This window comes from Cyclopterus lumpus, chromosome 7 (assembly GCF_009769545.1).
Source record: "Cyclopterus lumpus isolate fCycLum1 chromosome 7, fCycLum1.pri, whole genome shotgun sequence".
NCBI classification, from domain to species: Eukaryota; Metazoa; Chordata; class Actinopteri; order Perciformes; family Cyclopteridae; genus Cyclopterus; species Cyclopterus lumpus.
In genome coordinates, this window is record NC_046972.1 from 18839937 (window position 1) to 18851168 (window position 11232).

At 43.2% G+C, this 11232-nt stretch overlaps 1 protein-coding gene across 1 annotated transcript; it reads left to right on the forward strand.

Moving 5' to 3' along the window:
* Nucleotides 1–942: 942 nt before the first annotated feature.
* On the forward strand, nt 943–5065 carry LOC117733687 (EMILIN-3-like). Its single transcript, XM_034537510.1, has 4 exons — nt 943–1094; nt 1235–1354; nt 1468–1994; nt 2668–5065. The coding sequence occupies exons 1-4, from the start codon at nt 943–945 to the stop codon at nt 4623–4625; spliced, it is 2757 nt and encodes a 918-aa protein (XP_034393401.1). The 3' UTR covers nt 4626–5065.
* The last annotated feature ends 6167 nt before the right edge of the window (nt 5066–11232 follow it).

The window sequence follows — 11232 nt, forward strand, 5'->3', positions numbered from 1 at the left end:
TACAACATTGGTAATGCTTACACATGAATGCATAATTAATTATATTGCAATAATAGAAATAAAAAGGTGTTTAAAAGGGCCATTCTGCATGAGTACTTTTATTATTGATACGTTAAGTATGACTTCTCCCACCAACTCTACAATGGGTTCTGCAAAAGTAAGGTGGTCAGTGTTCATGTTTTATTTTGAAGGATCATACACAATACAGGGTCTTCTTTATACTCTAAATAACAAATTAATAATTGCTGACTATGTCCACTTGTCAGCTTGGACTATTTATTTCTGCTATTACCCAAAATAAATGAAAAAATGAAAACCTGCCTTTTTTGAGACAGGTCTGTTGTTGTACCTCTGGTTTGCCATGATGTCACCATGGGAAAATAGCTCATGGTACTTTAGCCTCTGCCCTGATTGGTGGAAGGCAGCCTTCAAACTAGTTGTATAATAAAAACTAAAATGTTGAATAAAGTTGAGTACTACAGAAAACTACAGGAATAACAGTAACTGAAGGCGAGGGCCCTCTTCCCTCCTTCACTGTCACTCTGGTGTTACTTTGAGGAGGTTGAGTGGGCGGAGATATGCAGATGGTGGCGGTGGGGCCCTATTAGTGGCGTCTGTAGTCCACCAAACTCACAGTGGACTGTTGTCACTCTAACCGAGTCCACCACACCCACAGCCAGCTCCAGGGTCAACATTCACAGGGAGGCGTTCTGGTTTATAGCCTAAAAAAGGGTTGTACTGCAGAGACTCAAGTCTTTTTCTGATGTCAATTTTGTAGCCTTCTTTCTCAGTTTGTGTGTTTGGAGATATTTTCTTTTGTCAGAAGCCCAAGTGAATGGAGTGGAATATTTAGGGTATTACTTTTTTCTCCTGGGAGATCGCCTTGACCTCAGTTTGAAGACTTTTATTCTTCTTTTACTTTTAACACAAGGATATTCAAGGATGCATTTTGTGATGATGGCTGTGAGTCCTTTTATGTTCATTACTCTATTTCTTTCACTGGTCGAAACCAAGTTCTACAGACCGCTTCAATTTAACCAGTATAAAGGGCACAATCAACACCATGACCAAGTGAAAGCCACCAGCAGACACAAGTAAGTTCTCTCTCTGTGTCTTGTGTTCTCAGGAATCAAGACCAAATTTTACTTTGAGTGACACAATTTTGTATTTCTAAAAAAAATCATATTCATGCGTCTCGCATCTCTCCTGTCATCTTTTATCCTCTCTCTGAAAGAAACCACTGTGCCTATGTGGTTGAAAAGACAGTGTCCTTCACCGTGCAGGATGGGGCAGCCCCATATGTAAAAGCTGAATACAACAAGTGCTCCTGGGGTCAGAAATGTCCGACTCTACAGTGAGTAAACAACGGCTCATATTATGTCATGTTGATATTTATTTCACATCACTTAAGGGTAGAGCAATACCACAATGAAGCGTACTTTTCTGACTGCTGGTTGTTTCCCTCAGGTATCGTCTGATGTACAAACCAATCTACAAGGTGGCACATAAAACAGTCACAGAGCTGGAGTGGCGTTGTTGTCCCGGGTACTCTGGTTATGGCTGTATGGAGGGACATCCAGTTTACCAACACCCCATGAACATGATGCCACCGTTCAAGGGCCCGCCGATGAAAGGCCCGCAGTTTAAGGGGCCACAATTCAAGGGCCCACAGTACAAAGGTCCCGTGTTCAAAGGCCCACCTATTAACACTGTTGTGAAGGCCAACCCATGGCATCAACCCAAAGGACCTCACACCGGCAGTTTTAACTATCCAATGCGGCACTTTGGACCTCCGAGGACCTCTTCCTTCCCAGACACCTCTTTCGAGCCTTATCCATCCGAGCAGGAGCAAATGCCAGAGCACCGGGAACCACATCACACAGAGCACGACCAAGAAAATGAGCATGCACATGAACATGAACACAGCCAAGGACCTGAGGAACACATAACAGAGGAAATCCCTCATGCTCCCTCTGGTGGGGAACAGCCTGAAGGTGAGACCATAGGTGTGTTCAAGTTCTAAACATCATACTACTTGTAACTGGGTTTGGTTATGTAACGCGTACGTAGACACTGGATACCAAAACTAAGCTTCCTCATGTGGTGGAAAATGTATCATTAGTCTTTCTTCTCAGTGTAACTGTGAGAGTTCAGCTCATCTTGCGGGGGACAATAACAGATCTTATTATTGTAGTGGCAGGTTGTTTTGTGGTCTTTCTCTCTCTCCCTATCACCTCTTAGGAATGCACCACAACACCATCTGGGAAAGCAGACAGAACCTGTTCACATGGGCGCCGTGGGAAGGAGGAGCAAGAGGGGGAGGAGGGATGAGGGGCAAACACTTCATCAATAATTATGACTGTATAAGATTATGTCGCACTATCTTTTCTGGGTCAGATCTCATAAACATTTGTGGGATGGAGCTCTGGTCATTCAATTGAATTATTCCAAGTTTCTGTTTAATACATACTTAAAGACATTTAAGTGTTTCCACATTACACTTGTTTTCTCTAAGGGAGATTGGAAAGGTTCATTTCCATCACACATCACACTTTTTAGAGTTACATCATGGGCTCTGAAATACTTGTTTTAACATCATTGTTTTAAACTAGATTATCATGTTTGTCCCATTGTTAACAGCTTTTTGCTTTTTCTTTCCCTACAAAGGCCAAGCTCTGGACAGTGAAACAGAGGAGCGAATATATCGAATGGAGGAGGATGTGCAACGTCTAAACCAGGGCCTGGAAACCCTGAGGGGAACTTTGAATGGACTGGAAGAGAGTCTACGAGCCTCGCTGAGAGAGGATGCCAACAGGATGCTGTCAGCTCTTCTCTCTGCTGCCCCTGGTCCTGTTCCCGCTCCTGCTGCAGCCTCTGGTCCATCCAGTGTAGGGTTTGTAGAGATTCCAGGGGGAGACCCTGAGACAGACGGTCTAGATGGCAGACACGTGTTTCCGGGCCTCACAGAACTGGATGGAAGGGTAGAGGAGCTCAGGACAGAGCTGCAAACCAAGACGGCAGAGCTGCAGGAACTCAAAGCAACAGTGACGGGACACGATGGAGCACTGAAGAAGATGTCGAATAGAGATGGGGTGGTATCAGACTATGATGGGAATCTTGGGCAAAATACCCAAAAAGCTATGGAAAACCTAATGGATGCAAAGCTGAGTGCAGCCAGGACAGACATCCTTGTTGGGTTTGAGAAACGTGTGGAGAGTGCGGAGGGCCGATGCGAGGAGAAAGCTGGTGATTTTCGTCGTCAGTGCCAGAAGGAGCTAAATGAGAGGAAGGAGCAGATGGAGGACGCTCTGGAGGAGAGTAACACAGACTTAAGAACAGAGCTGAGAAACCTCCAGGCACAGATCCATGGTTTAAAAGTAACAGATAACTGTTCTGGTGTAGTGAGTGGACTGGTTGAAAGGGTACAAATGCTGGAAACATCAATGGCAGGCCTCAACCAGTCCCAGGGACACCTGAGAGTGGAGCTAGGTGGACACAAGGACCACATAGAGGGAATGCTGGAGGGGCGTCTGGAGTATGTAGAGGCTAAGCTTAACCTGACTGAGCAGATTAAAGGTGATGAGTATGAAAGGAGGAGTGTCCCAGACAGAGCTGAGACAGTACAGGGGGTGGAAGCAAGAATAGATGGGAAGTTTAGGGCTCTGGAAGGCCGTTTACTGACGGCTTTGGAGGAGTTGGGTAATGCCACGGCTCCCGCACTGCTGGAAGGTCATGCTGTTCCCACTTTGGAGACAGAGCTGGAGTCTCTCCGAGAGAGACTAGAGGTCGATGTAGACAGAGTTCAGAAGCACCTGAGCAGCCTTGAGATTCTCTGCTCTTCTTCCTGTTCCTCACCTCAAAACCCATCTGCCATGCAAGGAGACTCGGCGGCGCCGAGTGCTAACCAGGCAGAGGAGCAGAATGTGAAGGAGGCAATCAACAAGCAAGGTGACCGTTTGAATAGCCTCAATGTCACAATGCAGAACATCCTGAGGCATCTGACCCCCAGGGAACAGAAGGAACAAGCAGAGGGAGATTATGCCATCCAGGGGGAGCTCACAATCATCAATTTCAATGTCCGCTCAGTCAACCATACCCTCAAAGGCCTCCAGGATTCCCTGGGCACAGTGGTCCACCAGGTGGGCCAAGCCAACAGCTCCTGGCATGAGAGAGAGGCTCGTCTGGCCCGGCAGATAAAGGGTGTGGTGCAGCTGGTTGGACATCAGGCGTCCATGCTCGGGGCAGGTGAGCGCAGACTGACCCGGGTTAAAGGTGAGCTGCAGGAGATGAAGAGGCGGCTAGCCGAGGAGGTCCAGGGCTGCCGGAGCACAGCATTGGGGGTCCAGAAAGAGGTAATTGAGGTTGGAGGGCGTGTTGCCAGTGTGGAAGACCAGTGCAAGGGCCTGAATAACTTAGCAGATGACCTGGAGAGAATCAGGGAGGAGTTGGAGAGACAATCGACTGGGCTTCTCGTGCAAGTCAATGGGACTCTTTCCAGCCACGCTCAGCAGCTGTCTGAGCTGAGAGGCGAACTCAGGAACTGCACCTCCCAGGTAGAGCCAACACAACAGAGTTTAGAGCTGGAGCCACAGCTGAGACGAGGGGACACCTTCACTTTGAATTAGTATCAGTTCATATGGAGTTTCGGACAATAGATTTTAAAAATGAATACAAAAGGGGAATACTCTGCAGGTGTAGTGGGGGTCCACCTAAACCCCCATCTTATTATTTTAATTGTAAAATACAAAAGGTTTTGAACCTGCACTGAAGGATGGTTTTAGTTAGCTTACACTATAAACATTTGAACAAAGTGGCAGCTAATTCCAACTGCACTAATAACACAGAATCTTGAACTTTGAATCATGAAAGTGCTGCAATTCACTCTTTGTTGTAATTGACCTGTATTCAGAGAGACAAATGACAAACTGCACCTGTGTTACTGTTCTGTTTATGTAAAGCTTACAAAAGATATTGTATGAATGACAATGTTTACATTTTATAGTTTAAGATTTTTGCATTGATTTTTCTTATGTCTAGACTAGAAGTATACATGATTATGTTTTTATATCCGTTTCGATTCTGATTGTAACCCAACATAATATTTCAGCTATACACAGTTTAATTTCAAGGTTTTTCAATAATGACTATCCAATAAACAACATTTCTTTACTATTCATGTTGACTATGTATATTTACGGACTTGTCACACAAGAGGTGATGGATACATCTGAATAATAATAATAATAATAAGTATGAAGGACTTCTGTTCTAACCCTGCATTTCAGAAACTAGTCATGTTTGACTTTAGTGGTGAGAGGTATTGATAGGGAAACCACAAAAGAGCAATGGGGACGCATTACTACTGTTGACTGCTGGGGACTATAGGGAGGTTCATTCAGAAATGTAATTATAGTCTCTCTTTCAATAAGTATGACAGCCGTTGCTCGCCAGAGCAAAACTGCAAACTGGCATTATTGACAAGGTGAGACCGAAAGAGGAGGACTTCCTCACAGTAGTCTTGTATTTCATTCTCTTTCCCGCTATACATCTATAAGACAGCTTTCTGAGCACAGTTCCCATTACTTCTTCTCAGCCGCTCTCCTATCAGAAAAAACTATGTGGGAGATGAGCCCCAAATAAACCTACTATTTAACCCGAGACATGTGGTGAATAATAAATACGGTAATTGCAGGCAGGGAAAAAGAGGGCAGCCAGACAGAGTAGACACTAAATTTATATTGGAAGAGCGGAGTGATGGAGCGATCGCAAAAAATAAATATAAACCTAGGTAATGATGAACAGGCACACACACACACAGACACACACACACACACAGTGAGGCAGTAAGATATATTTTCTGCTTCCAGAAGAAACTTTTCTCACATAACCTACAAACTACTTTTCTCCCATTACTTAACTGCAACGATTATGACATGAAAAATGACTTAACATAATAGATTTCTGTCTATAAGGGCATAGACAAAATAACAAAACATCAACTTACTAATGAACTACACCAGTCCCGTGTTACTTCTTAAATTCATCTCATTATTTGTTTTCTACGATAAGTTCACTCCATGAACAAGCCAGGACAACAACACATTCATCTTGTCTGTTTCCAATAGACACTTGGACCTAAAGGGCAGTCGATGGGACTCTGGTGAATGTGTCTCTTCTTACTCATGGATACGATTATGCTCCCATGCACAGCTCGCACACGGTCACTGGCCAAGACATGCACCCAAATCACAAGGCAACGCTGGCACAAAGACAGAGGACACAAGGATATTTTAGTAAACAGAGGGCTGCAGTGGTCTGAATCGTGAATCATCCTATATGATGTCCTCTGCGGACGCTTAAGGCGAACGCAGGAGGTGTTGTCCTCATTATAGTGATGGCCAGCCAGCAGAGACAGTGATGATCACAAGCCCAGGAGAGGGTTACTTTGAATTTAAGGATTCACATTTTTCAAGAAGCAGTAACACGTTAGGCAAGGCTATACTGTATTCATCAATTAAAGCACCTGGTGATGGCAAATAATGTGGGTTTGTACGAGTACAACTTTTCACCATCACATTGTACAGTTTAGAGGACAGAAGCTCAAGTATAGCTTCACACGTTGCTTTAAAAAAAAAAAATGGACTATTGGACAGATTTAAGAGCCTGGCCCAGTCCTCAGTGTGGAGGGTGGATTATGACAAAGAAGGAAAGCAGAAGGGAAACTAGGCTAATTTAATGCCAGGGGACTTAATCAATAGTCGACCTCATAAAACTAGAAGAAACCCATTACAAATAGAAACATTCATATAATGGGCATCTTGAGCTGGTCCTCTTCCACTTGTCCACAGAGAATGTTAATATATACTAAAAGGATGTCGATTTGCAGTCTTTATTGGTCTTTATGAGTTCTTGTGAGTCCGTTTTTCACTTTGAGAATGATGTCAACCTGGGACACAGCAAATATTTCACCTGGTTTATTAGTTTTGCTGCTTCCTTAACCAAACAATCAATTTGTTTTCCTTTGAGAAGCAGAGACACTGCTGAGATGTCCCATTAGAAGGGCAACAAATCATCCATGTTCCCAAAAAAAAGTATGGCATGTATCTATTAAATGTGTCACACAGATACATTTTATTTAGATACATGTGTTTTTTCTGTGGAACCTAAAGTTGTCTTTTCTTCTAAAGAACCTTCACCAGCAACAACAAAACAACTGTTTTAAGGGTCACAATAGACAACCACACGTATAGCACAGTTTTCAGATGACATTATATTATATTTTACTTACCCTGTGAGAGGTTTGAAGCCCAAAATACAGTCCATCAAAAGTACCCATCTGTGTGACATTGTGGTCACAGCTATCTCTCTCTCTCTCTCTCTCTCTCTCTCTCTCTCTCTCTCTTCTCTCTGCAACATGATTATGAGTGGTGATGAAAGTTTATAATCTTTTTATACCCGACAAATGCCTTGACCTTTAAGAAAGTGGTCATGTGGTCCTTTCATTATTATTGTGGAATTATCCATTGGAACATTTATTCTGTAACTCTCTCTTCGTAACTAGGTGTTGGGATGTGACATTATGTCTACAGCTAGAAGTCAATACAACTGAAGTTGGGTTGAAGAAGGGTTATTGCTCACTAGCAGATCATGTAATGAGTACAAGTTGTTATTGATAAGATTACCAATATGAAATTGACTATACCTGGAAGTTATTTCAGCAATATCTCAAATGTTCTCTCCTCAGTTTCTCTTTCCCCCCTCATTGTATGGGCAGGAAGTAGTATTCTCTAATTAGGGTGACAGTTGCTATATCAATTACATGAATACATGTGTTAATCTGTAAAAGACGTAATTATTCTCCATTCACATTAAAATTATTCACTGGTAAAATTTCCAGCAGTGCCAATTAGTCTTATTGCGGTCAGATCAATTCTGTAGCCAGAAGCATCACTGTATAATGTATCCTCTCAAAAGGTTGAGGGAAGGAGTCCACTGCTTATGGCTTATTGCTTATTTACACATCCAGCAGTTACGTTTTCACTCACTTTTGGCTCTGTTTTGGTCTCATTCCTAAAGGAAATATCTGTCTCTTTAGCTTCTAAATACTCCAACATGTTCACCAGCTTATCTACATCTTCGTCTGGCTGCTGTTTGCTAGTGTACAGTGGGGTTTTCAGAATGCCTTAAACGTCCCCCAATTATAAAAGTTAAGACAGCAAAAAACCTCTCAAAAGGGCCAAAAGACAAGACTTTCAACATCTGCTGAAACGAGGTCTGTATTCAGTCGAGGAAGGCTCTGAATGCCCCGGCTGCGTAACTCTGCACCTCTCTTAAGCCCTAAAGAAAGGCCGCCGTCACACCCCGATAAGCCAAGAGGGGAAATGCACCAAGCTGCTGCCAATTCTTAATTAGGAGCACGTTCTCTCAGCCTGTAGAACAGGTGATCTAAATAACCCTCCAATAAAATCAGAGGATGTAGGAGATGCAGCCAAAATTAATTAGAAAAATTGGAATTGAACAGAGAATCCAGGACTGCAAATCAAGAAGTAGAGACCATCTAAATCTTGCGATGGGAATAAATGAGCTCCGGTATCATGTATGTGGAGGTGGTGGGGTTATTTGCATGTACCGGTAATTCAATCGAGGCAAATAAAGTTGGAAGCCGTGTGTAACGGCGCTGAGCTCTGAGTCGCAGACTTATTAGGGAGCCTGTTGTGTGCTGCCTTCGCTGGAAGGGATTTTAGTGAACTGAAGGAGAAGCTTTTCATACAGTCTACAACATGCTGTTGACAACAGCAATTGTACAAATTTGTATTATTCACATGCCACCAGTGCACTGAATTTCAAGGGCAGGAATAATGGTTTCCTGCTTTCACTGGTTATTGCCGTTCTTTGTAACATTTGGGCATTTAGCAAAATGTTGTCATGTTAAGCAATTCAATTCAATTCAGTTTATTTTGTATAGCCCAATATTACAAATGACAAATTTGCCTCGGAGGGTTTTACAATCTGTACACATACGACATCCCTGTGCCAGGACCTCACATCGGATCAGGAAAAACTCCCCAAAAATAACCTTTCAACCTCCCCCGGGATGGACGGACACAATGGATGTCATGTGTACAGGATGAACAGCATTACAGAGTTACATAAACACATTCAAATGAATATGACAATGTATGAATGGACCTCCACAATCCATGAAACAGAAGGAGGTAGAGAGGAGGGGGCGGGGTGCATCAGCAGGGCCCATGGCCATGCCGCATCAGCCGGGCCGATTTGATTAGTTTTTTAGGTGCTCAGTGTCCTAAAAACATCCCCCAGCAGCCTATAAGCCTATAGCAGCATATCTAGGAGCTCGACCAGGACATACCTGATTCAGCCCTAACTATAAGCACTATTAAAGAGGAAAGTCTTAAGTCTACTCTTAAATGAGGTGACTGTGTCTGCCTCCCGGACTGAAGTGGAAGCTTTTACCAGCGTTTACCATGTTCAGGTCGTAGTTTAGCATGCTAGCATCATTTGATAGCACTAAACATAATGACTTAACATGATTCAATGATTATTACCAGAGTTGTTCAAATCCTCCCAACGGGGACAATATAGTCTGTACAAAATGGCAATCCATCCCATAGTTGTCGAGAAATGCAATTCAAAGCCACAAATGTTAACCCCCAGGTTACAGTAGAGGGAGAGTCAGGGGATTATCGAAGTCTTCAGGGTTCACACTCTGGGGACCATGAATGTCTGTACCAAGTTTGATGCCAATTCCTCAAAATATTTGTTGAGATATGTTTAGTCTGGACAAAAACATTGACTTTCTTATTGATATCTACCACGTTTTTTATGATCAGAGGGAAAGTGAGTGCACTCATGATTCAACATAATCTCTCATAATTTCCAATAAGTCTGATCATTTCCTGCTTGCTGTCGTCGTAGGGACTTCACACAACAGCAGACCACTGGCTGTGACACTAAGAGCCGGAGAAGCAAGGTATTAATATGACAGTGCTGCTCTTCTGACAGCCCCACGGCTCAGCGAGCGAGCCCCAGACTCCCTTAAGCAGCTTTCCACGACTGTCAGTATGAGAGCGGCCTTACTCCAGGCAGGCTGCATGGGTGACGATGATAAAGTAGGATGACGCAGCGCTTCAGGTGCCTGTTCCAATGCTTCCGAACAGAAATGCATTTACTGTGTGAACGAGGATGGCACTTTATTTTGTTAAGTGTGCTGTCACATTCAATTTGGACACTTGAATTAAGAACAATAACCTGAGAAATCTCATTCCAGTTGCCAATCATGCATCAAACATTTTGTAATTCTCAATGTGTTCCAACATAATCATTAATTAACATTAGCACACAAAAAAGGACATTCACGAAGCACAATCAGAAACAATTGGTGTAGCTCAATTTCTCCACTGTATGAACTATTAGGACCCTGATGGAAAAAAAGGCAGAAGCTGTCTAGTCACACAATAAATTACAATCAGAATTTTCAGAGGTATTTTTGAGAGACATTTTAGCTGTAAAATGTACTCTTCACAGGCACATCCTGTCATATTAATATTCCCCATTACATATTCAGAGAGAAAATCCTTCAAATGTTAAAAGGATTTTAAAAATGTAAATCCACCATGACATTGTCAGAGTTTGTTTTTCTTCTCCTCCAGGTTCTGATTGCCACCCTTACAACCATTGTTCAAGACAAAAGGGATTTGCAACACATAGTATGAACACAAACATGTTGCTCACAGGTCTGATTCCTTTAAAGGCATGATGCCCATGTCTAAAGAAGAGGAATAATCCAAAGCCTAGAAGCAAATCAAAGCGTAAGGGAAAAGTATAGTGGGTAGAAAATCTATCGATAGAGGAAATAGGGTGGGGAGTGGTGTTTTGAGTCATCAGTGACACAGCTTGCCAGTATTATGCTGATCCCTTTCTCTCTCTCTCTCTCTCTCTCTCTCTCTCTCTCTCTCTCTCTCTCTCTCTCTCTCTCTCTCCCTGGCTGGCCTGCTGTCACTGTGGGCTTTTCATTCTACATTGGTGGGGCTCGGTGCATCTCCAACAATGATGAAGAGTGCATGTTCTGTATGAGGGAGTGAGAGTGTGTCCACCTGGCTGGATGAGTGCAAGTGTGTCAGTGAAGAGGAGGAGAATACCTTAACCAGACTCTTCCAGTGCTCCTCGCTCTCTCTCTCTCTCTCTCTCTCTCTCTCTCCATCTCCCTGA